The sequence below is a fragment of the Procambarus clarkii genome, chromosome 54 (assembly GCF_040958095.1).
Source record: "Procambarus clarkii isolate CNS0578487 chromosome 54, FALCON_Pclarkii_2.0, whole genome shotgun sequence".
Taxonomy (NCBI): domain Eukaryota; kingdom Metazoa; phylum Arthropoda; class Malacostraca; order Decapoda; family Cambaridae; genus Procambarus; species Procambarus clarkii.
The window spans coordinates 16268283-16296084 of record NC_091203.1 but is presented as its reverse complement, the minus strand read 5'-3'; the positions used below and the strand labels follow the sequence as shown (position 1 = coordinate 16296084).

The following is a 27802-nucleotide window of genomic DNA, read 5'->3' as shown; positions in this document are numbered from 1 at the left end:
TTGATTGATGCCACACATCTTGAAGTTAAAAATTCTTAACAATTTACGTAACCTATACTAACACAACACTAAAATTAACACTTAAAATTACTGTACAGTTCATTAAGCTAAGTTAGTTTTGACTGCCAGCTGCTGAAGCCTCACTGGTTGAGGGCATTTGGGTTGCCTGTGAGGCCTCACTTGTTGAAGGTGCTTGCTTGCACCTCACTTGTTGAAGCGCTTGCATGCCCTCACTTGTTGAAGGCGCTTGGCTTGCCTGTGACGCCTCACTTGTTAAAGGCGCTTGCTTGCGCCTCACTTGTTGAAAGCGCTTGGCTTGCCTGTGGCGCGTCACTTGTTGAAAGCGCTTGGTTTGCCTATAATGCCTCACTTGTTGAAGGAGCTTGGCTTGCCTGTGGCGCCTCACTTGTTGAAGGCGCTTGGCTGCCTGTGACGCCTCACTGTTTGAACAACACGTAACTTGTCTTTAATTGCTAGGACAATCTTCTTCCTCTTAACACTTCCAGAACGATTGATGCTGCTACCAGACATATTCTTGGCCAAAAATGTTCAAAATTACTATGAAAATTAAGAAAGTTATTTAAAAAAATATTTCACTAATGGCGCAACACTGTGAGGCCGCACTGGTTGAGGTGTATAACTGTGACTTGTCTTTTATTGTTAGGACAACTTTCTTCCTCTTAACACCTCCAGAACGATTGATGCTGCTACCAGACATAGTCTTGGCCAAAAATGTTCAAAGTTACTATGAAAATAAAAAAGTTATTTAAAAAAATATTTCACTAATGGCGCAGCACTGTGTATAACACGAGGGACGGACGCACATGGGTTGACCAGTGTTGGACAGGTCCACTTGGGGCAGCCATAGCGTTACGTAGGCCGCCAGGAGGAAAAAAATTGACAATATTTTTGAAGGAAACTTCAGCCTGTGCACAATGCTTTTAGGAAACTTATTTATTTGTTATTACATAATTACTAGTAGTTATTTTATTTGTTTTTGGCTATGATTAATTGTTCTAAAATTAATGGTAATTCCTGTACCCAGGTAGTCCCTCCTGACGCACCCCTCCCACCCTCCCAACACCACCCACCCACCCCACCCCCACCTACACCATGCGCCTCGAGTCTCGGGCAGACGGGATTAATACCGTATGGCCCGCCTCATGTTTTCATATACGGACAAAGGCACGATTATCCGGGGGACTGACCGGATAGTGTAATTTCTGCAGAAAACCTGCTTTAATCCGGTCCCTGTGGCTATTTTGGCCGGATATTGTGATAACTTTATCCGTTCACGATTTTGGCCGTATAAGGGCGTTTTTCGGATGTTCGAATCCCGGATAATCGCGGGGTTACAGTATGTATGAGGTCAATTTTTTTTTATTCAAGTTAAAATTAAAGTAGATGTATGACCAAACCTAACCAACCCTACCTAACCTAACCTAGCCTATCTTTATAGGTTAGGTTAGGTCGCCGAAAAAGTTAGGTTAGGTTAGGTAGGTTAGGTAGTCGAAAAACAATTAATTCATGAAAACTTGGCTTATTAGGCAAATCGGGCCTTGCATAGTAGGCTGAGAAGTGCGTTCTGGCTACTAGGTACGACATAGCCATACATAATTGAGTATCCACTCAATTTAACAGCCTATATGGGGCTGAGCCCAAGTCGTTATTTACGGAGCTCCGTTATTTCCGACGTTAAGTCGGGTCGGGTAATTTTTCAAGTAACATTCAGGTAGGATATATTTTATACTGTATAACTAAAATTAAATAAAGTTCATTGTGTAATTGCATTCCAATTTAGTGCACGGCCGACGATTAAGCCAGTTGCTGGCTGCTGCATGGATGATGTGTGAACACGCTCTGATCAAGTCCAGATGGGTGGGAAAAAATTGATTCATTCCTTTGTATTGAAAAATATTTCATGTATCAATCAGTGAGTTAATATTGTCTTAATAAAATTTTAGAGATGTGTTTTGATTTACCCTGAACAGTGCAGGTAATGTATTTTTAATGTTACGACACAGGCTGTGGCGGCCATGCCATAACAATGGCGATCGAGCCTTGTCACTGAGAGCTAGCCAAGACGAAATATTTTGAGCTCACCTTTTCTCTGCTGACGATAGAATATACATTTGCAGAGACTAATATGTAGCTTTTGTTGAAAAAAAACAATTAATATCTTGTAATACTATAATAAAATTGGTAAATTGACTTACTTTTAATGTTACAACACAGGCTGTGGCGGCCATGCCATAACAATGGCGATCGAGCCTTGTCACCGAGAGCTAGCCAAGACGAAATATTTTGACCTCACCTTTTCTCTGCTGACGATAGAATATACATTTGCAGAGACTAATATGTAGCTTTTGTTGAAAAAAAACAATTAATATCTTGTAATACTATAATAAAATTGGTAAACTGACTTACTTTTAATGAAGCTGAAGATTACGAAGCTGTGAAGATTACGTCATCCTCTGCAGCGCTTGTTTTATATTGTTTATATTGTATACAGGGTACATACTGTATGTACAGTACACTTATTTTCAGGCACTCACTTCACACAACAGCTAGCCTTACTACTAATTCACATGAGTTCTAATTCTACTTCACTATTGACAATTATGTTGAATGTTAAACTCTGCTGCTGCTCGTGCATGAGAATATCCTTTATCAAGTTTCTTAATTAACTCCAGCTTCTGTGCAACCGTCAGGCGCTTCCTTTGGGTAACTTTTGGCATTTTGTAAATTAAAAAGATCACAATTAAGAGTACAGTAATATCCTTCACAATTGAAGCTAGCCGCGCGAGTTCACGGTAAACAATGGGAACACATGGCCCGGCGGAGTACATACTAGGTCCGTGGGAAAAAAAATACCTAGTGCCTATACATACTATAAAAGGTATTTAATAAGAAAACAAAGACTTTTGCTTAATAAAAACTGTTTCAAAATATTTTATTAATAATAATTTACAATTTTCTTCATTAAAGTGAATCATTTTAAAAGAAAATTAAGATGTAATATATGACTCTGGACGATCCAGGTCGGTGGCGGCCTGGTCGCCATGTGAGGGGACGCTGATGCCACAACAAACCCAATACCGACTGTCGGTAATATCGACCGCAGACCGGTATAGCAGGCTCTAGATACTGGGCTCCCAAACCGGTCGTTAATACCGGCAGATCGGTATAAAAGAGGCCGTTAAATTGAGTGGATACTGTATATATATATATATGTATATAGATATATATATATATATATATATATATATATATATATATATATATATATATATATATATATATATGTCGTACCTAGTAGCCAGAACGCACTTCTCAGCCTACTATTCAAGGCCCGATTTGCCTAATGAGCCAAGTTTTCCTGAATTAATAGATTTTCTCAAATTTTTTTCTTATGAAATGATAAAGCTACCCATTTCATTATGTATGAGGTCAATTAGTTTTTATTGGAGTTAAAATTAACGTAGATATATGACCGAACCTAACCAACCCTACCTAACCTATCTTTATAGCTTAGGTTAGGTTAGGTATCCGAAAAAGTTAGGTTAGGTTAGGTTAGGTAGTCGAAAAACAATTAATTCATGAAAACTTGGCTTATTAGGCAAATTGGGCCTTGAATAGTAGGCTGAGAAGTGCGTTCTGGCTACTAGGTACGACATATATATATATATATATATATATATATATATATATATATATATATATATATATATATATATATTATATATATATATATATATATATATATATATATATATATATATATATATATATATATATATATATATATATATAACTGAATAGTTTAAACAGCTTTGGTTTTTTATACCTGCATTTGGGTGAGGTGATATGTTACAACAGTTTTGGATGAGGTGAAAACAAACACAAGACAGAACACGAAACAATGGGTATAATATTTTGTAAGTTAAAGGGAAGAATGGAAGTAACTGCAAAGGGCCTATTGGCCCATATTTCTTGATGCTTCTATATTGGTGCGGAGTCTTGAAGTGGGTAGAATATAGTTGTGCATTAATTGGCTGTTGATTGCTGGTGTCGACTTCTTAATGTGTAGTGCCTCGCAGATATCTAGCCGCCGGCTATCGCTGTATCTATCGATGATTTCCGTGTTTTTTGTTAAGACTTCTCTGGTGATGGTCTGGTTGTGGGAAGACATTATATGTTCCTTATTGGAGCCCTGTTGCTTATGCATCGTTAATCGCCTGGAAAGAGATGTTGTTGTCTTGCCTATATACTGAATTCTTTGAGGCTTACAGTCCCCAAGTGGGCATTTGAAGGCATAGACGACATTGGTCTCTTTTAAAGCGTTCTGCTTTGTGTCTTGAGAGTTTCTCATGAGTAGGTTGGCAGTTTTCTTGGTTTTATAGTAGATCGTCAATTGTATCTTCTGATTTTTGTCTGTAGGGATAACGTTTCTATTAACAATATCTTTCAGGACCCTTTCCTCCGTTTTATGAGCTGTGGAAAAGAAGTTCCTGTAAAATAGTCTAATAGGAGTACAGGTGTTGTGTTAGTTGTCTCTTCATAGGTTGCATGGCGTTTCACCTTCCTTCTTATGATGTCTTCAACGAAACCATTGGAGAAGCCATTGTTGACTAGGACCTGCCTTACCCTACAGAGTTCTTCATCGACTTGCTTCCATCCTGAGCTGTGGCTGAGAGCACGGTCGACATAAGCGTTAACGACACTCCTCTTGTACCTGTCTGGGCAGTCACTGTTGGCATTGAGGCACATTCCTCTGTTTCCTTAGTGTAGACTGCAGTGTGGAATCCTCTGCTCCTTTCCATGACTGTTACATCTAGAAAGGGCAGCTTCCCATCCTTCTCCATCTTGTAAGTGAAACGCAACACAGAATTCCGCTCAAATGCCTCCTTCAGCTCCTGCAGATGTCTGACATCAGGTACCTGTGTAAAAATGTCGTCAACATACCTGCAGTATATGGCCGGTTTCAAGTTCATGTCGACTAAGACCTTTTGTTCGATGGTACCCATGTAGAAGTTCGCAAACAGGACACCTAGGGAAGAACCCATGGCGCCCCCATCTACTTGCTTATACATGTGCCCATCCGGGCTCAAGAAGGGTGCCTCTTTAGTACAAGCTTGGAGTAGTTTCCTTAGAATGTTTTCTGGTATGTCAAGAGGAGTACAGGCTGGATCACGATACACTGTCGGACAGAGGATGAAACAATCGGGATGATAGCGGACAGAGGATGAAACAATCGGGATGATAGCGGACAGAGGATGAAACAATCGGGATGATAGCGGACAGTGGATGAAACAATCGGGATGATAGCGGACAGCAAATGAAACAATCGGGATGATAGCGGACAGAGTGTATCGTGATCCAGTCTGTACTCCTCTTGACATACCAGAAAACATTCTAAGGAAACTACTCCAAGCTTGTACTAAAGAGGCACCCTTCTTGAGCCCGGATGGGCACATGTATAAGCAAGTAGATGGGGGCGCCATGGGTTCTCCCCTAGGTGTCCTGTTTGCGAACTTCTACATGGGTACCATCGAACAAAAGGTCTTAGTCGACATGAACTTGAAACCGGCCATATACTGAAGGTATGTTGACGACATTTTTACACAGGTACCTGATGTCAGACATCTGCAGGAGCTGAAGGAGGCATTTGAGCGGAATTCTGTGTTGCGTTTCACTTACAAGATGGAGAAGGATGGGAAGCTGCCCTTTCTAGATGTAACAGTCATGGAAAGGAGCAGAGGATTCCACACAGCAGTCTACACTAAGGAAACAGAGGAATGTGCCTCAATGCCAACAGTGACTGCCCAGACAGGTACAAGAGGAGTGTCGTTAACGCTTATGTCGACCGTGCTCTCAGCCACAGCTCAGGATGGAAGCAAGTCGATGAAGAACTCTGTAGGGTAAGGCAGGTCCTAGTCAACAACGGCTTCTCCAATGGTTTCGTTGCAGACATCATAAGAAGGAAGGTGAAACGCCATGCAACCTCTGAAGAGACAACTAACACAACACCTGTACCCCCTATTAGACTATTTTACAGGAACTTCTTTTCCACAGCTCATAAAATGGAGGAAAGGGTCCTGAAAGATATTGTTAATAGAAACGTTATCCCTACAGACAAAAATCAGAAAATACAATTGACGATCTACTATAAAACCTAGAAAACGGCCAACCTACTCATGAGAAACTCTCCAGACACAAAGCAGAACGCTTTAAAAGAGACCAATGTCGTCTATGCCTTTAAATGCCCACTTGGGGACTGTAAGCCTCAAAGAATTCAGTATACAGGCAAGAAAACAACATCTCTTTCCAGGCGATTAACGATGCATAAGCAACAGGGCTCTATTAAGTAACATATAATCTCTTCCCACAACCAGACCATCACCAGAGAAGTCTTAACAAAAAACACGGAAATCATCGATAGATACAGCGATAGCAGGCGGCCAGATATTTGCGAGGCACTACACATTAAGAAGTCGACACCAGCAATCAACAGCCAATTAATGCACAACTATATTCTACCCACTTCAAGACTCCGCACCAATATAGAAGCATCAAGAAATATGGGCCAATAGGCCCTTTGCAGTTACAGTACTTACATTCTTCCCTTTAACTTACCCAAGATTAAACCTATTGTTTCGTGTTCTGTCTTGTGTTGAAAGTTTGTTTTCACCTCATCCAAAACAGTTGTAACTTATCACCTCACCCAAATGCAGGTATAAAATGAAAGCTGTTTAAACTCTGTTTAGTGTTTGCAGGTTATAGTTGTGTGTGTAAATTAACACTTTGGCGTACCCCGCGCGCCACCCGTCAACTGTGCGATATGGGACCCAGGGTGTCACAGGAGCGCGCGTAAATTCTGAAAAGTGTATACTCTCTTCAACTTTGTCACCTTAATTCTCGTCCCACGAGATTAAATTTTTATCATTGTGTTCGCAATAGAATTCTCTACAGCACTAAATGCATATAAACTCCAAAAGCCCGGCTAATTACCCGCAGCAAACAGAGAAAGTGCGAACGAGTTACCTAGGAGCGCGCAAATGCGATAAAATGTTTTCACTATTTTCCCTCTGGTCACCTCAATTTTCGTCCTAGGTCTTTCATTTTGGTCTCAATGGGTTCGCAATAGAATTCTCTAGAGGAACATTAGCATATAAAATAAAAAACCTGGTCACGCTCCAACCGCCGACAAGTTGAAGACAGGCCACACGTTAGCCGCAAGTGAGCGCTCTGACGCCTTCCAGCTACACTCCCAATTCCAGCCCTTTTCAAGCCTTTCTTTCGCAATTTTCTTCCTGGAAGGGCCTTGTTCATGATCACTATCCATCGTGGAGTAAGCGTAGATAGTTTCTAAAGCCGCAGTAAGAAATATAGCCACGGAAAATAGCCGAAATGTTCACACGTTTGAGATGCGAGGGGAGGCGACATTGGTCAAAACAGTGGAGCGAAAACAATGGGCCCACGGCGTTTGCCAAGCTGCCTGAGGGCCACGAGGCTCAACAAAGAAAATGGGAAGACATCGGAGCGCATTTTAAAACCAGTCCCCAAAAAATCGGATAAATACCTGATTTTTGGCGATTATTTAAAGTGGACGACGCAATGCTGCGTCATCCCCGGCATTACCGACAGTAAACGTATGACGCAATGCTGCGTCATGCTCGGGCGAAAGTGTTAAAGTCTTTGAAAATGTAATACGTTATTACGAAACGTGTTCAAGTGTTGCGTCAGACTAGAAATAAAAATGAATTTTGGAGAATTGATTTTTCAATTACCATCGACAGTGAAAAGAAACATAAGAAATATTGAGAAAATTTGTGTTAGAATTATTAATCTTACTTTTTCGGTCATATTTAATAATATATGTCTACAGGAAAGACTGCTACCAAAATATACTAAAATAAATAAATATATTGTGACGATAATCTCTTTCAAGAGAGATTGAGCCTGCTCTTCCCTACCTAAAGTTACGTCCAGTATACAAGTATAAGATGCTACATTCAAGATACGTCACCAGTAGCACAAAACGTTTTGACCTGGAGGCAAAACGTACCCTAACCCCCCCAACTCCACACACCCTCCATGCCGGCTCGTCGTCAACCAGCCAACTACCCATCCCAGCCTGCCTGCTCCTGATTGGTGACTCGCCGACCGCACACCTGCACACTGCACCTCAGTGCCATCTACCTGAGTCGACGTCTGAGCCTGGACCAGCCATCAACTTCAGAATATTCTTTGTGCTCTAAGAGTTGACATCTCTCTCTGGCATACTAAGCTTTCTGGCTTTTGTATACTAAGGGAGGTCTCAGCCATAGCCAATATTCTCAGCACCATTTTACCATTTACTTTTGTCTCACATTGTTTTTGCATTTATCTTTGTTATTTAATTGCACTATTCATTTACCCGAGATTTGTCTTTATTTTCATTTATGTTTAAAGTAAATATTAAAGTTTCATTGTTCATACTTTGTGTTTTACGTGTTCCTCCCTCTCACTTACCACAGACAACAGGCAAGCAGTCTATCTTTTTTTTGTAAGTGTGACCAGGCATTGACACCTGCCATTGGAGGACTGCCGAACATCTACACTCCAACACTTTACCGTCATATAAATAGAAGATTTCTTACATTCTTGAAGACACTAGCTGCATAGCTTTTTGGGCAAGTCCTTAATCCTAATTTCAACACACACATTCCCAGGAAGCAGCCCGTAGCAGCTGTCTAACTTCCAAGTACTTATTTACTGTTAGGTGAATAGGTACATCAGGGCAAAAGAAACTGTCCATTTGTTTCAGCCTCTCCTAGGGATAGAACCCCAACCCTAAGGACTAGAAACCCGGAGCGTTGTCCACTCAGCCGTCAGGCTCCAATGTTAATTTTAATATTACTGTTAACTGGGATGCATGAATGAAAATTATATCAGCAGCCATGTATAACACAATTAACAATTGAATTAATAATGGTCCAGAAGGGACCAAAACGTCTTTGTCTTTTCATCTTTTTGTGTGTGGTTTGGTCAACATTCTTCTGCAACATTATTGTGACTCATCATCATCTGCATATAATACAACTACTTTATAGAACAAATCAGTAATGTAATTGTGGAACCTAAAACTTGTCTAAAATATATACAAGTTTTGCTTTGAATTTAAGAAATGAAGAATGAGTTTTGATTACCTTTAATAGTCGAATCTTCAGACAGTCTTCGTTTTTTCTTAGTTTTCTTTAACTTAACCTCTTGCTCCCCATTCTTTTCTTTTGCCTCACTGATGTTGATATCTTCTTGGATATCTATATCATTGTTTTGACTCTTGTTGACATCTGATTCATTGTCTTGCATGTATGCTGAAAATACAGAAACATGCGTAAAATTAATACAGTATCCTCAATACAAAATGTGTGCTCCAAAAAACTTTAATTGACACAAACACTGTATAGTGAAATTTGGCAGCAATGAGGAACTATGTCATTATGGGAATTTTGGTATCCATATGTAAACAAAGTCTCATTATCTGCTGATATAGACCTGACCAAAAGTAAAGTGTGTCAAAATTATTTGCACACCCTCCGTCATTACGTGATGGAGTGCAAAAAGATACATGAATTCAGATAATTCTATAACAAATGTTCAAGATATGAGTAAATATTTCATTCAAAATGATCTGCTGCCAGAAATCTTGGTAAAATATTCCCAGTTTGCTAACTGTATGTAGTAACTAAGTGATTGTAACCTATCCACCGCTGTCCACTGGATGGGGGCAGTGTGCAGGATAAACATATTAATTGTGACACTAGCTCTCCACATATGTCAGTTGCTTAATTTAAAAACTGAACTTATGGTTGGTCTCGAGCCCCTTGTCAATGTGACGATGTGCACTGAATTTTGTAATTAGGTCATCAAGATTGTAACTTGCTTAGCTAAAATAAATTGTTTGGTTCAGTTCCTGAGCCAATTAATTATGTGCCTCTGTAACCATTTCCACTACTGCTAATAACATGGATATGGGATGCATAATAACTGAACTAAACTACTGTACTATGTAAAGGCTTTTCGTTTTTGCCAACACAAAGGAACATGCAGATGTTTTCATTGACTTTCATCTTTGATATGATTTTCATTGTTAGCTTATGCATAATAATAATAATAATAATAATAATAATAATAATAATAATAATAATAATAATAATAATAATAATAATAATTACCAAGATAAAAGAATGTGGTGAGCTTCTCTACATGTTTAGTAGACAGACCACTTCCTGGTAGCATGCCCTTTGTTGTATTTTTATTGCTGACCTTAAAATAGATAACAGCCACTTGATACCCACCACCTTGTAGCTTAGAGACCTGCAATACAACAAAATATTAACAAATATAACTAAAATATATTTAGTGTTAATTTGAACACAGTGTTCAAGAGACATGGCTTCAATTATAAAAAACCAGCGTTGAATGTAATGAAATGTCATTTCCTGGGCGAGTCCCGGAGGCTCCCCGGAGCTATCCAGGCTGAATGGATATGTATAACTTTCTGGCATCAGTCAAAGTGCTAGGAGTACTTGCCTACTGGGGACCACGAGCCAGAACCTGGCCCCCTCTGAGAGGCACGAGGAGCAATGGCCTATAGAAACCCCCTTGTGGTTGGGAGCATTCTATGTCTGCCATCGATCGGGATAGGCACCCAGAAAGGTAGGCGCCCCAAAACAAACCCCTATTCTGGTAAAAATATTGCTACCGAAAGCCGAACGAGTGGACAGACCTCCCCAAACAAAATTATCTAACTAGCATGACGTCATCACGTCGCCGCGCCACCGTCTGCGCAACCCCCTTCCCCCCACTCCCCGGGAGCGGGATGGGGGAGCCCCAGACCCTCCACGCCGGCGATCCAACTGGCAGTTCTTAGGCTGGATGTCAAAATACACAAAAAACGCCGCCGACCGGACGGAGGGAGGGATGCCGGGGAGCCTCCGGGACTCACCCAGAAAATGGCGTTTCATTACATTCAACGCTGGTTTCCTGGGGTGAGCCCCGTCGGTTCCCCGGAGCTACCTCCCACAGATAAGGAAAACAGGGAAGGAACCAGGAGGTGGATGCCATGCGCCCTAACCTAAAAACCAAGACCACAGACAACACAAAGACCAAAACGAGAAGAAAATAGACCCCCCAGGCCAACTACCAGGACCGCACCAAAACTCAAGAGCAGGCCAGAGGGAAACAACGCCCAGGACAGCAAGTGGAACGGAGCAGAAGGAACCACAACACCGAACGCAAGCAGGAGCGGCTCCGCCAGCACCACCCAATATGAGGTGACAGGACACGAGCCCAGACGACAGACCCAGAACAACCCCGAAGGGAAGACAAGCCAACCCTATCAAAGACCGAAGGACCCTTCGCAGTGATAGGAAAACCGGAAGGACCGCCAGGAAAACCACACACCGCCCCCGAGACGAAACACGCAGGTGGGAGACCAATAAGGAACCCAACAGTGCCGACACAAACGACGAGAAACTAGCACCACGAACGAAGGCGCAAAATACAAATTGAAAAACTGCGACCCCACAACCTAAAGGAGCAAGATAACCAGCTCCTGCAGGGAAGAAAGACGCACGCGTCCCAGAGGCATCCAAGAGGAGGATGTGAACCAACCCAGGACGTGAACCGCAGGAAAGCAAACACACCCGTTCCAGAAAAGGAACAAAGAAAAACCAGAGCCAGGACTGGAACCCAGCAAACCCAGTTCCAAGAAAAGGAACCAGTAAGGCAGGAGCGGCAGACCAAAAGTCCACAACCCCCCACAGACAGCGCAACACCGAAGCCTGCAGGAAGTCGCACAGAAAATCGCAGGAACTCGGTACCAAAACGGAACATAGGAGAAGTCCAAAAGCAGGGAAATGAACATGGACAGAGGCCCACCTGAGCACCAAACAACAGGATAGGCCAGAAGCACTGACCCAGATACACAAATAGGTGGAGCATGGGAGGAGGAAAAATGGGAATAGGTAAGGAAAACCCCGAATACGGCCCAAGGGGCGACCGGGAAGTAAGGCACACGACCCACGTCCCGTCTGCCCACCGTGTGTGTGTGCTTACAAGCAAATTGGGTTCCAACACATGTAATAGGGGAATGTGGATCGAGAAATTAGTAATAGAGAAAGTGAATACTATTGCAAGTCGGAAATAAAGCAGAAAATCCCTTATTGTAATACAGGCGAATTATTATATCAGTGTTATAACCCAAGTAACTGGCAACTGACGGCATCAGCCGCGGCCTGGGACAACAACGTGTCAATTGTACAGCCTCTGGGACCCTCACCCTCAACCGTGCGATAAGTACTGACCATACAGTAGAACAAATAAACATATTGTTACAAATATACGGTATACATATAATATTATAAATATATAGATATATACAACAAAACAAGGCAAAATGGGAGTAAATAAACAAATTTGTGGCCACTGTAACAACTCCTTAAAGTCGAAGGCAACGGGAATTGAATGTTATATCTGTAAGAATAGATTTCATTCGGCTTGTACAGGAGTAACACTACGGCACTGAGAGCTGGTCACTTGCTCTGGGTGTGTAAAAATGACCTGCCAGCTTGGAATATCCTAAAAAACCTTCTAGATAACATGACGCATGAACGGAAAACATCATTCATTGGAAGCCTACCAGCCATCCAAAAGGAGTGGAAAAGGAACAACAATAATTCTAATATACCAGGGGCAGAGGCTATAGTCAGGAATGAAACTGAGGCTAAAACTCAGGAAGTTGTAAACTCTGACTCAGTAGGCCCGGATGTAGATGACAGTAAACTAGAAAGTGTAATAGACAGCACTGACAGCTCGATAGGTATAGACACTACGACGGTTCCCGATAGAGCAATTCAGAACAGAAGGACAGACTTATGCAAATTTTATGCAAAGGGCATATGCAGACATAGATATGCTGGTAATAAGAAAGGATTAGAATGCAGTTACCAACATCCAAAAAAATGTTTAAATATGCTTAGGAAAGGTGAGTGTCGTTTTGGATCAATATGAAGGTTTTTCCATCCTGACATATGCCACACCTCACTGGAGGACAGAAAATGCCTTGACCTCAGCTGCCCACACTTTCACGTGAGAGGCACGGAACGCTACATAAAGAGTGGCAAACAGGATAATGAATTTGGAGGAAACTCTATAAATTTTTTTATACCAGACCGAAAGAGAATTAAAAAAGATGAGCATGGAGAGTGTGGAACATGGAGAGTGTATGGAACTGGATGCCAGATCCACTTGCATTCCAGAATTACAGATACAATTACACACCAAAAGGGAACTACAACTACGACAGGCAACTGCCCTACAACAATCAGCACTGGTCAGAACAAACTCATTATGTCCACGCATAATGGGCTTGCCGAAAAAGTCTCCCAGTCAAACTATCACTAATAGAGTAACCTCATTCATCTTTGCCAACATACAAGGACTGAAAACAAGAACAAACAACAAAGTACAGTTCATAAATGGCCTCCTCACGGAGTCAAATGCAGTATTGGAGCTTTCACAGAAACCCATGCAGGGGAATTCTTAGACAGTGTGATCTGGATTCCAGGATATAACCTATACAGGTGTGATAGGAAAATTAGGTCACATGGAGAAGTGGGTCTGTATATTAGGGAAGACCTTGTATGCTCGGAGCTCCTTAACGTTACAAACGAGGTGGTAGAGGTACTGGGATTAAAAATAGAGAAAATAAATTTAGTGATTATTCTAATATACAAACCACCAGATGCAATGGCTGAGGAATTTACAGAACAGATAAACAAAACAGAGAATAGCCTTGATAATTTGGAGAACCCGATACCTGATATTATCTTCCTAGGTGACTTCAACTTGCCTAGTCTCAGGTGGAGAATAGCAAACAATATTATTATACCAGGAAATCTATCAGGACCTAACCAACCACAGATTAGAGAACTACTTAGATTCTGTGACAAATTTTCACTCAATCAGCAGATATCGGAGCCAACGAGAAATGAAAATATTCTAGATCTGGTCTTTACGAATAATGAAGACATTATCAGAGACATTACGATATCAGATACCATATACTCAGATCACAAGCTCATTGAAGTGCAAACGACCATCAATACTCAGAATAGACCTAAAACGTTGATAAAGCGAGAGGGGCTATTCAGCAAATTCAATTTTAATAATAAAAGGATAGACTGGGTGATAATAAACAGGGAACTTACAAACATTCCATGGGAAACTGTTCTAATACAAGTCCTACAGAAGGAATAGAAAAACTGACTTCGAAAGCGTATCAAGTCTGTCTGAAACATGTTCCTTTGAGGAAAGCCAGAAAGAGATCCAACGTAAAAAGAGAACGCAGACGACACTATAAATAAAGGAAAAAAATAACGAAACTGCTTATGCAGACACGAATTTCCCGTCAAAGAAGGAATAACTTAAATAGGGAGACTGAAGAAATCGAGCGGAAATTGAAACACTCATATGAAACTGAAGAAAGGCAGTTAGAACAGAAAGCAATTCAGGAAATAAAGAAAAATCCAAAATATTTCTTCACATATGCGAAATCAAAAGCAAAAACCACTGCCAGTATTGGACCTATTCGTACAAGTGAAGGTTCATACACGGAGGATGACAAAGAAATTAGTGAAATCCTAAAAAAGCCGTATTAGGACATGTTTAGCACTTCAATAAACAACATGAAAGTGGAAGATCCAGACAATTTCTTTATGAGGGATATTCAAACCCCTGTAAATATAACCGATATCAACACAAGCACACTAAATTTTGAAAGAGAAATTGAAAACATGCCCATACACTCGGCCCCAGGTCCAGACTCATGGAATTCAATATTTATAAAGAAATGCAAAGTGCTGGTAGCACAGGCACTCAGTATAGTGTGGAGGAAGAGCTTGGACACGGGGGAAATACCAGATGCACTTAAAGTAGCAGACATAGCCCCTCTACACAAGGGAGGGAGCAAAGCATTGGCAAAGAACTATAGACCAGTTGCACTAACATAGCATATCATAAAAGTATTTGAGAGAGTGATTAGGAGTCAGGTTACCAATTTCATGGAGACCAATGACCTTCACAACCCAGGCCAACATGGATTTCGAGCGGGAAGATCGTGCCTCTCACAGCTACTTGAGCACTACGACAAAGTCACTGAGGCATTAGAAGAAAAACAGAATGCTGATGTGATATACACGGACTTCGCAAAGGCTTTTGATAAATGTGACCATGGCGTGATAGCACACAAAATGAAGTCAATGGGAATAACCGGTAAAGTAGGACGCTGGATACTCAGTTTTCTGTCAAACAGGACTCAGCGAGTAACGGTCAACCATATAAAATCTAGTCCAAGTGCAGTTAAAAGCTCTGTACCTCAGGGTACAGTCCTTGCACCGCTGCTTTTCCTTATTCTCATATCAGATATAGACAAAAATACAAGTCACAGCTTCGTATCATCCTTTGCAGATGACACAAAAATCAGTATGAAAATTATCTCGGCTGAAAACATTGAAAAACTTCAAGCTGATATTAACACTTTAAAAAAAAAAACACTTTTAAAGTTTTCGATTGGGCATCAGAAAATAAAATGATGTATAACAGTGATAAATTCCAGGTACTCAGGTACGGTAAAAATGAGGACCTTAAACATAATACAGGGTATAAAACACAATCAAATGTACACATAGTAGGAAAACAGCATGTAAAGGATTTCGGAATAATAATGTCTGACGACCTAACGTTTAAGGAGCATAACCAAGCAAATATTGCAACAGCCAGAAAAATGATAGGATGAATTACGAGAACTTTCAAATCCAGGGATCCCATCACAATGGTTGTACTCTTCAAGTCTCTTGTGTTGTCCCGTCTTGAGTACTGCTCAGTACTCACTTCCCCCTTCAGAGCAGGAGAGATTGCTGAAATAGAGGGAATACAGAGAACATATACGGCACGCATAGACGCGATAAAGCACCTAAATTATTGGGATCGTCTCAAAGCCCTCCAAATGTACTCACTAGAAAGAAGACGAGAGAGATATCAAATAATATACACCTGGAAGATACTGGAGGGCCAAGTACCAAATCTACACAGTAAAATAACAACGTACTGGATATGGAAGAAAATGCAGAATAGAACCAGTGAAGAGCAGGGGTGCCATAGGCACAATCAGAGAACACTGTATAAACATCAGAGGTCCACGGTTGTTCAACACCCTCCCAGCAAGCATAAGAAATATTGCCGGAACTACCGTAGACATCTTCAAAAGAAAACTAGACTGTTTCCTCCAAGGAGTACTGGACCAACCGGGCTGTGGTGGGTATGTGGCCCTGCGGGCCGCTCCAAGCACCAAGCAGTCAGGCACCGAAGTTAGGCAAGGAATGAGTGTCCCGAGAGGGAAAAGACCCAGGTGTCGACAACAAAACCAAAAGCGCCGAAATGCAGGGCAGAGCCCCACAGGACAACAAAGAACAAAAGACAGGGACAAAAGTCACTGAACACCCACGCAAAGTGACCAAACACACCACACCAAACACCCCTTTTAGGAGCCATCGACTCAATCCCGCCAAGTGGGGAAGAGTAAACAAGGATGGAGCAGTGAACAAGGGTGGTGGAGTGAGCAGATTATCCCAATAAGATACTTGCTCCAAACGCAGTAGCCTAACGAGAGAAGCAAAGCTCTACGGAGGACCAATCATGGAACTCAAACCGTTCCAAACTTCCAGTTAATATGCCTGCCAACCTTTGGAGAATGGCGAGGTATTGCCCGAGCATAGAAGCAGCAGAATAGTGAATAATAACTAGTCGACCTGCAAGTGTGGTCTAAAACAGACACTTGCGAGAAACCGTACCGACTCCCAGTGCGCTGAACTCGCACCATTGCCCACCAAAATAACACCCACATACCACTGTATACGCAACAAAACATATGTAGCCTCTGAGTGGTTGTGTTTATTGTCGCCAAACTTCACGAAACAATAGAACCGGGACAGAGGCACACGCCACCCTTGCAGCACATTTTGGACACAAAACAATAGGCATAAAAGGGATAAGTGTAGAATCAGGAAAGACCTGAGGAATGACCGGCACGGTAACAGGTTCGGTGATTCGTGGAACCAATTACCGCGTAACGTGGTGGTGGGGCCCCACAATTTGTGCAAACGTGGGTTGGACATGCATATGAGCGGGAATGGTTGGGAAGAAATAGGAGCTGCCTCGTACGGGCCAATAGGCCCTCTGCAGTTCCTCTGGTCTTATGTTTGTATGGTCGTATGCACAAAAGGGCACAGGAGGAAGCCGAGTACCCAAAGGAGCCACAGACACGAAAAAGAACCCAATCAATGTCAGAGGGGAAAGGAAGCAGAAAGCACTAAGAAGCTATGTGGTGGAGGCAGACTCCACCCACAGGAGCAACCATAGAGAAGACAGATCCCAAGAGGCTCAGGAAACTGCACAACTGTCAACTGACAGGAGAGGCAGGGCCCAAGAGCCAGAGCTCAACCCCTGCAAGCACAACTAGGCAAGCTCCCCACCAAAAAGTGAGAACCAGCCCATGGCCGACAGAAGCGCCAGACATGACAACCTCACCTGCAGAGCAGACACACGACCGTGCCACAACACAGGCGAGCAAAGTAACATACCAGGAGAGCGCTAATGGTGTGCCCGAAAGCCAAGCATACTCGAGGCAGCAGGCATGGAATGTATCGTTACCTGAATAAAATTCGGAAGTCGAAGGAGAAATACATCCAGAGGCACGCGCCCCGCAGCAGACAGAGCAGGACAGAGGGGGAGGAAGCGGCGCCACGCCGAGCCATCCCACACCTGGAAGCAGAGGAAGAACAAAGTGACACCCCCAGACATAAATCCAGAACACCCTCAGCATCCACAGGGCCACGACCGGAGGGAGAAAACAAGCAAGAAACTGTGAAAAAAACACAAGAAACGATGCGAACACACGAGCATACCGCCCATAAACAAAACGCACAGACACATATCGTACACACAACGTACATACACAACGTAAACACACATCGTACAAACACCAGGAAGGCATGCGTAACGAAGACGAAGAATGCCAAAAATGGAAGTAGAGATGACACGAAAACAAAACAATGCGAAAACGAAGCAAAAGAAAACAGATGACGGAAGGTAACCAACAAGGCTGACAAAAGACCAGAAGGAAACCATCGAAAATTAACAGACGTTCCAATAATATTGGAAGGTACGAAGAGACTCACGAACCAACGCGAACCACAACAAGCACCCCTGAGCAAGGGACACGCAGGGACAACGATACGAAGTGGTTTAGGCATTGTATGTACAAGGCAATATATAAATCCATCAAGCGTGTTTCACACTTTGTATGAATGTACCTTACCTGAACAAACATTCAATTTTTTTTTTCTGGAACAGTATTGCAACATAAGAGCGAAAAGGGTAAGGAAAAGGGGGCGAAACACACCCCCAGGAACGACGGGACCGACGAACCCAAAGGAACACGGAACCGAACCCAGGGAGGGGTATACCCGAAAACAACAGGAACACAGAGAGGGAAGGAACAACCCCACTCTGAAGAACTGCCAGCCCTTCACCAAAGGTACAAGGACCCAATAGGGGCAAATGGGGCCGAGGGCCCCCCCCCCCCCCGGCAATCCCTCCCTAACCCCGGGAACCTCGACGGCATGACCCGGGGCCGAGCCCCACTCCCAAAGCCCCAGCTTGACAAGGGAAAGCCGGGGCAGCCGTGCAAACACTAAGGAACGGAGCCCACTGGTCAGACCCATACGGCACGGCTGGAGGAACCGACTCGAATGCCTCCGCCACCACCCCGGAAGAGGAAATCCCCGAGACCGCCCGAGTCTCAACCCAATCAGACCCCGCCCCAACCACGAAACCCTCCTATGGTTTGGAGCAGGAAGCAAGGAAGGAAGTGTGTAGAACAGAAGGGAAAGGACAAAGAGCGGAAGGAGCCAGAGCTGAAGCGACCCCCACCCCCAAGTCCGGACCCCAACCACCAAAACGGGGCAGCCTCGGGGCATCCAGGGCCGAAAACAACCAAGAGCGTCGCAGCAATCTACAACAAGCAAGCAACGCCGCAGCCGCCTGCACCCAATTAACATGACCAGTGGCCTGGGTGAAAGGGAGCACGTACCCATAACCCTCGCCATACGACTCCGGGTCACAAAAACAATGACCCAACAGGCAGCATGGCGGAGGCACAACCGGTGAGTGTCACCCTGAGACAAGGGGACAGATCAACCGACAAACTCGCAGGACTCGAAGGGGACTCTGGGGACACACCTATAGGACCACGGAGCCCCCGTGGGATTTTCCAGGGCCCTTAGCCGTTGGTACACGCTAAGGGAAGCCAAGGCAGGGTACCACGAACCGGCGCCCAATACTACCAACAAACTGCTAAAGCTGAACCCCCGGGACGTGTCCACTCACGAGGGCCAAGCGGGGAGTACCACCAACAGAAGGAATTGAAAGAAATCACCTAGAACAGGAATGGGGGACCACAAAGGCAGACCCCCCCACTAGGCAAAAACAAAAACAAAAGAAAAACCCCGCAAGAGGACAACGTACCCAGGCGGAACAGAGCCGGCTGCTGTTATGGTGAAAACTAGCTGTGCAGTACCCCGCACCTCTACCAGTGACGAAAACTACCACCTACCCACAGACAAACCAGGGCAAAAAACCCCCAGCCGACTCCAAGGGCAGCCCAGTACCGAGCAGTAAAAGACACATCGGAGGTAGAACCCAAGGTGACTTGTGAAAGGTGGCCCCAAGCCCCAAGGGCAGTACTTACAGGGCACCTAAGGAAGATAGCCCTAGGCCCATGCAGCCCGAGTACCGTGGAATCTTACTCCTGACTCACACCCCACCGGTAGAGACAGTCCACACCACAAGGCACAGAACTGGAACAAAAACCGGAGCCAGAGGCACTCGACCAGCCAGTAATCCCATCAGCCAAGAACTGCCAGTTGGATCGCCGGTGTGGAGGGTCTGGGGCTTCCCCTTCCCCCTCCCGGGGAGGGGGGGGTGAGCAGACGGTGGCGCAACGACGTCATGACATCATGCTAGTTAGATAATTTTGTTTGGGGAGGTCTGTCCACTCGTTCGGCTTTCGGTAGTAATATTTTTACCAGAATAGGGGTTTGTTTTGGGGCGCCTACCTTTCTGGGTGCCTATCCTGGTCGATGGCAGACATAGAATGTTCCCAACCACAAGGGGGTTTCTATAGGCCATTGCTCCTCGTGCCTCTCTGAGGTGGCCAGGTTCTGGCTCGTGGTCCCCGGTAGGCAAGAACTCCTAGCACTTTGACTGATGCCAGAAAGTTATACATATCCATGCAGCCTGGATAGCTCCGGGGAGCCGACGGGGCTCCCCCCAGAAAAAAGAGATTAACTTTATGATTACAGAATATAAGATGGGATAACATAAGCTTCTGAAACAGACAGCACTTCAACACACAGCAACCCCCCTCTCATATAGCATAGGGTACATCTGCAAAAAATGCAGAAGTACCGAAGTAGCTTAAGATGTACTTTTCTTACCTAGTTTAAGACACTAACTGATAGTTATATCATTAAAGTATAATTACATAACTAAAGTAATTAAACAATTACAAAATAACACAAAAATACTTATATAATGCACATTTTTATTAACAAAAATAAGTACAATAGTCACCAATATTTATAATGTTACTACTAATTTATTATCAAATGGCTTAAAATCTGTTTATTTGTGGGACAATTTAAAACCTAACAGAAAGGATATTAATACAATATGATACAATTCTAATTGCAAAAATAACAGAATGCATACTTACAGATCTTTTTATAGCTTTAAATGACCTACAAAGGTTTTGATGCTTAGCAGCTCTTTGACCCATTTCCTTATATTTCTCCTCTCGCTCTAGATCTTCCTTACGTTTTGCATCTATAAAGCTGTGTCCACAGTTGCAGAAATGTCGACGAACACTAATGACATTACTGCAGATGGGACATAACCGCTGGAAATGTTTCTTCTGGCCTGTAAATAAAGATAATCTAGGCAATCATAAAAAGAGTAAAATGTAATACAGAGCTACAAGAAACACAGTAGCAGCATAATGAAAGAGCACAAAGCAGTACAGTGCTACAGAAGACACAGCAGAAAATTGTGATTGTATTATTGAGAACCTGTACATCACCTGATTTTTATTAATTACACAAATAAAACAAAATTTAATATGTTTAAATAAAAGAAAAATGGGAATTTTCACTGTAAATCAAAATTGCAATTTGTGAATTGCAAATAATTGAATTGACTCAAATATTTATTTTACTAAGTTTTTTATTTTCCAATATTAAATTAATATTCAACTCTACTAACATTTTGTGGTAATAATAAAGTTTGAAATGGATATGCAATTTTAACAGACAAAATTGACAAAACAAAATTAAGATTTTATATTTTATATCTAATGATAATGTGAACTTACACCTAAATAAAATTAATAACCTACAAAAATAATATTAAATACATACTAAAGTATGTATTTAGTATTATTACATACTACATACAATAATACATACTAAAGTATGTATTATTGAGTGGAAGCCAGTCGGCCGAGCGGACAGCACATTGGACTTGTGATCCTGTGGTCCCGGGTTCGATCCCGGGCGCCGGCGAGAAACAATGGGCACAGTTTCTTTCACCCTATGACCCTGTTACCTAGCAGTAAAATAGGTACCTGGGTGTTAGTCAGCTGTCACGGGCTGCTTCCTAGGGAGTGGAGGCCTGGTCGAGAACCGGGCCGCGGGGACATTAAAAAGCCCCGAAATCATCTCATGATAACCTTAAGATATATGCAAATCACAATTATAATGAAACTTACTGGAATTACTGGAAGCCATTGCTGTAATGTTCTCTCAGATATAGAACTTGACAAATGATGTAATGGTTGCAATTGATGATGTTGGCTGCTTTAAATTTTACCTAAAAAATACAAAAATATTTTAATATCAGATATACAATAGAATCAGTTTAGATTAATTATATAAAAGAAATGAACAAGGTAGAATGCATATACTGTATGCACCACTAAGATGGTGGTGCATGTATTTATTAACACATTTGAACAATGAAACTTTACAGATGATACAGAAGACACATGAAAATTGGCACTGTAGGAGACATTGAAAAAACAGAAATAACATGATGCTTAACAGTGATAAGTTACTGGTACTGAATTATGGTGGAAACGAGGAAATTAAATGAAACAAGGAGTACAGAACACAATCAGACCTACTCTTAGAAGGAAAAAACATGTAAGAGATCTGAGAATTACGATGTCTGACGACCTGACATTTTGTGAACATAACCGAGCAAATATAGCAGCAGCCAGGAAAATAATAGGATGAATTATGAGAACGTTAAAACTCAGAGACCCCTACCCTCAGCAATGCTAATACTATTTAAATATCTGGTGCGGTCCCACCTTAGATATTGCTCGGTACTCACTGCTCGGTACTCACTGCTCGGTATTCGCTTCCCCAGTCTGAACAGGAGAGATCTCTGTATTAGAGGGAATACAGAGACCATAAACAGCAAGCATAGAAATGATAAAACATCTAAATTATTGAGACCGTCTCAAAGCTCTCAAAATGTACTCTCTGGACAGGAGACAAAAAAGGTATCAAAAATACATATATGGAAGATACTGGAGGGCCAGGTCCCAAATTTGCACAGCATAATATAACAACATACTGTAGCTAAAGATACAGAAGGAAATTAATAACAGAAACAGTAAGGAGTAGAGGTGTCATAGGTACAATCAGAGAGCAGAGTCTTAACAGTAGGGGGTCAAGGGCTGTTTGCTAAGCTAGGTAAGGGTAGACTAGGCTTGGCTAGTGTTGACTAGGTTATGATAGGAAGAAGTAGGCTAGGCTGATTTACTCAACCAGTAATTTAGGGGAGAGAGGGGAGGAGGGAAACTCAATATAAGCCGAACTTGTAGCTTCCTGTTCCCCGACACAATTATTTATTTTACGTCAGGCTTTCAGCACAGCCGCATCAAAAACCCTGGTTATTTATTTATTTATATACAAGAAGGTACACTGGAGGCTTAGAGAGAACATAGGAATGATGTTGATTCTACATTCTTGTAAAGCCACTAGTGCAGATAGCATTTCAGGCAAATCGTTACTGATCTGGACCTAGATTCACGAAGCTCCATGTATTTCTTCATAAGTAGGTTTGCTACGAAGGTTCCTAAGTATGCCCTAAGAAGATGCTTAGGTGTAATTCAGGTAGGTCCACTTAAGAAGATATTTGGGTTTTGGGTCTGGTTCACCTGTGTGCCGATAGAGGTCACTACTGTGTTTTGTTTGGCCAATCAGAGAGCAGCAACATTCTTCATATTGAAGATTTAGCGCTGGCTTATCGGAGCTCTACTGCCTCCTATTTACGTCGAATTTTCTTATAAAATTAGTATATTTCGAAGTAAAACAATGTTTTTTCAACTTCTACAGTCAGCACCGACATTGTATTAAACAAATATGTTACATTTGTTGTTTACCTACGTAATTCTAAGAGATACTGTGTAGCTGTCCTTGTTGCTCGGAAGATGCGCTGACAATTATTGTATATATTTACTGAATTTACCCAAGGGCCATTAACTATCTAGTGGCCTCGAAGAGGACAGAAAGCCAGCAACTTGTTAAAGGGCCCGCCAATTGTCTTAATGATATTTTTTAGCTGGAATTTGGCATTTACGGCTTCAGCGGGTAGGCAGTTCCATGGGTTTATAGCCCTCTTGGTGGAAAAAAACATCTATTTTCAGTCCTACTTGAGAGAACATACTCTCCAACACTATATCTGTGATTGCCCTGTTATCAGTGACTTCATACCAAATGGTATGAGGTATTTTGAGCTCTGTAATTACTTCATAAACTCAGGAATATTGGAAGATATTCTTGTGCTGCACCCAGATTTTGCCAGTGGAGGCTAATAGATCAGCATTAGGTATTTTGTTCTCTCCTAATTCCATGTATGACTGGCCATCCTGTGAGGTGAGGATGTTGGATGAGCTTGTAGCTGGTTTTTTATCTACACTGTGTGGTCCTTTATACAGAATGGGGAAGCAGCACATTGCTGTGTATACCTAAACATGTTTAAAAATACATTGTTTGAGAGGAGTCTGGTAGAAACTGGTAAGAGTAATTATAATATAATGTTTCCATGATTCAGTGCTTACCTCTTGTGAAAATTGCTTAGAGTTGATTTGTTTTTTGTATTGAGGCTGGTATTTTCTAAATTGATTCCATGTACAGTATGTGTAACCATCCTGTGAGATGGGAGCATTAGATAAACTTATAGCTAGTTTTTTATCTACACTGTGTAATATTCCATATAGAATAGGGTAGTAGTACATTGCTGTGTACACCTAATGTTCTTAATAAAAAAAAATCAGTAATAAAGATTTTAAATTAAAGTTTGTATTATTACAAATTCAGTACTGTATTATCCTTATTAAATCATGTTGACCATGGATCATTAAGATCTCATGTTGATATGTAATAGTCATATTTCTTTTGAACTGCTAATCCATGCTAATCATTCATTAAATTGTGCATTATGTCTCAATTTTTCACTTCCTTGGATATACTGTACAGTACAAAAAGATAGGATAAAAATAAGCCAGTAATATTTCTTTCATTATATTTTTCATTTAAATAACTGCATCAATATTTTTACAGCTGACAGGATTTGTTTTACCATACAGGTGCATTATTTGTTAAAAAAAAATTTGGTTTATTGTTACACACAATGGTGCTACATAGCCTTCCCAGCTTGGTGCCTTCTTTTAATACTTACTGATTAAAAAATAAATAATAAATACATTTTATTCAGGAAAAGTACATACAGTTGATTTACAAACATAATATTGGATTTATAGACAGAGCTAGTACATACAATACCTAAAGCCACTAATACTCATAGCATTTCGGGCAAGGTGTGGGGGGAAAAAACACAGACTAAAACTTAATAGTAATCGGGATTAGGTATAAATTGTGTTGAAAGAAGGAATAAAAAATACAAAAATGGGGGTTAACATAGCATAAATCAGCAATTGCACATGTTGGTGAACTGCGTTGTTTAAAAAATAGCAAGACATGGGTTGACATTTTAGGAGGTAAGTTAGGTTACATGGAGTTAAATAGGCAGTACCTGGTTTAACTCTTAAACTGGTTGAGAGAGGTACAGCCTTTCACATGATTCGGGAGGTCATTCCACATTCTGGGTCCCTCGATTTGTAGAGCACTTTTAGTTTGGTTACACACAGCCAAATTGAGTAACAGGAAGAGGTCTTGGACACAAATTTGTTCCATGCTAAATGTAGAGGAATCAGCTGAGTATTCCTCAAATAAAGTAAGTTGCCTCAGCTTATAAGGTAAACAAAATAAGCATTTCTCAAATAAGTAGCTGCCTCACCTCACTGCCTTACTGCTACATAGCCTTCCTGGCATGGTGCCTTCTTTTGATAATTACTTGTTCCACACCCAAATTGTATAACAGGAAGAGGTCTTGGACCCCTACTTCCCTCTCTCTTTTTTAATAATCTATATAGTCATAATTATAGCTTTAAGTATTCAATGAATAAAATTTTTGACATTTTTACCCTTCTCCTTACCTAACATCATTTGTGCAGCATATTTTTATTTTATGTCTCACCCAGATTTAATTTCAAAATAAAACCAAACTAAATAAATTAGAAATGGGTATGTATAGCTAAGGTACACCCTTACTACTATGTGAACAGGGGTATTTGGTGATAGTAAATGATCCCATCAGGCAGGGCTCATCACCTTCTCTCATTTTTCATGTTCACCAGTGTTTATTTACTTAATAACTACTGGTATAATATCTTGCTATTAATAAAACTAATTCTACTATCATCAAACACATATTTACTTCAAGTTTCAAGCAGAGAATGCATATATAACTAACACGAAGGACTCCTCTTCACTAGATTAAATTTTTATAATCTTTTGTTTATTTTCCAAAATCTTAAAATCGATCCCAGTGTTATGTAGTAGAGAAAAATTGAGTTATATCCAGTTTACGTAAAGCTACAGTGGTCGACACCACACTTAGATCCCGGACCAAAATTACGAAGGTTTTTCGACTTAGTGTAGCTACCTGAATACCGACGTAGCCGCCACAAAGGCGGTAAGAAGGAAAACATTCGTGGCTAAGAAGAAAAACCTTCGTACCTTCGTGAATCTGGCCCCTGGCCCCTAGTACCTACTCAAAAGCTGGACTGGTCAAAGTCGTATCCATTTTGTTGCCCTGTGACTGTCAGTGACTATTCTTCTGACATTTCCTAACTTTCTGCAATATTGTCAAACTAATAATAATTAGTAGTAGTTAAATATTACCTGAATAATTGCAGTACTGATGTGGCCCGTACCTCATCCTTGTTGGGGACTTGTCGTCTACTGCAGTTTCGGATACCGCACTAAAAACGACTTCGTTCACTGAGAAGTTTGTACATACAAACCATTTCGTTCGTACATGCGCTGGTTTGTGTTCGCTGCTATTCTCGTCTGAATAAATACATGACACTTCATCATATAATTAGCGCTTCCATTAACAATGCTTAGCGCACTGTTTGTATTACTTTGTTTGTTAACAAAGCGCACTACTATCAGAGAAGGGAAGGGAAGAGAATTATCAGGATGGAAAGCGCCAAGCCATTTCTTCTATATATCCGGGCTGATATATCACGTACTAATGTGCCGTATTAGTACGTAAATGTGTACGTGTTCAATATTAAAACGACAATATGATGCTATTAACAATTAAAATCTTCTACTTAACAGGCATATAGTTATTAAATGAAGTTTAGTGACGTGATGGACATAATCCGGGCTTGGTAAGGACGCCGCCGGCCAGCGTAAACACAACACACCCGAATGCCCACAAACACGATACAACGCACAAAACTTAACACTGTTTTATTTATTTATTTATGCATATACAAGAATGTACATAAGGAATGTGAGGATACAATTATGGTAATTACAGTCTTGTAAAGCCACTAGCACGCGCAGCGTTTCGGGCAGGTCCTTAATCTAAGAAAATTTTAAGGAGGTAAATACTTGCAAAATTTATAGACAAAAAAATGATAACAGATTACATGGAATGAAAAAAAAAAAAAGATGAGAGAAAATTATAGGTACAGTATATTAAAGCACATAGGTAGCTATGATTGATTGCAATGACAGCTTAAAATGGTAGTTGACAACAAATTGGTAGGCACAATACAGCAGAAACAATATAAGATTGATTGCAATGACAGCTTGAATGGTAGTTGACAAAAATTGGTAGTCACAATACAGCATATGGCTATGTTGCAAAACTGTTGTCAGTTTTTGGATAAACTCCTTTTACATTTATTATATGATAGATATACTTGTATATAATAAAACTATTATAGGTAAGCGCCTAATATGTAATATTAATCAATAAAAAAGAAGTCAGAAGCCACACGCCTGTCTGTACATGTCTTTTGTGTAAAAGTATTTTGGGCGCTCATATATTTGTGCGCTAGCTGGCGTTCACAACTGTTCTCGCCTACAAGCATTAGAATTAAACGAATTTAGTTATTCATTTATATACAAGAAGATACATTTTCTCGAGAGAGTACATAACATTTGTGTTCTTATATTCTTTTTAAGCCACTAACTCGCAAAGGCTTAAT

General features: G+C 41.3%; 1 protein-coding gene across 7 annotated transcripts in view; it reads right to left on the bottom strand.

Annotated features, from left to right (window-relative positions):
- Positions 1 to 26617, bottom strand: part of LOC123771284 (uncharacterized) — a 50118-nt gene extending 23501 nt beyond the window's left edge. The window contains exons 1-7 of one of the 7 annotated variants that reach the window (XM_069305132.1): positions 26478 to 26566; positions 22572 to 22594; positions 21932 to 22032; positions 20882 to 21084; positions 17758 to 17868; positions 10221 to 10362; positions 9192 to 9359 (exon numbers count right to left, since the gene is read on the bottom strand). In XM_069305132.1, the coding sequence (XP_069161233.1) occupies positions 9192 to 9359; positions 10221 to 10362; positions 17758 to 17868; positions 20882 to 21084; positions 21932 to 21950 (643 nt within the window). In that variant the 5' untranslated portion in view covers positions 21951 to 22032; positions 22572 to 22594; positions 26478 to 26566. Of the gene's footprint in view, positions 1 to 9191; positions 9360 to 10220; positions 10363 to 17757; positions 17869 to 20881; positions 21085 to 21931; positions 22033 to 22557; positions 22612 to 24292; positions 24365 to 26477 lie in introns of those variants that run through there. The other 6 variants (XM_069305130.1, XM_069305131.1, XR_011222846.1 and 3 more) reach the window with 6 other exon arrangements.
- Positions 26618 to 27802: the final 1185 nt, after the last annotated feature.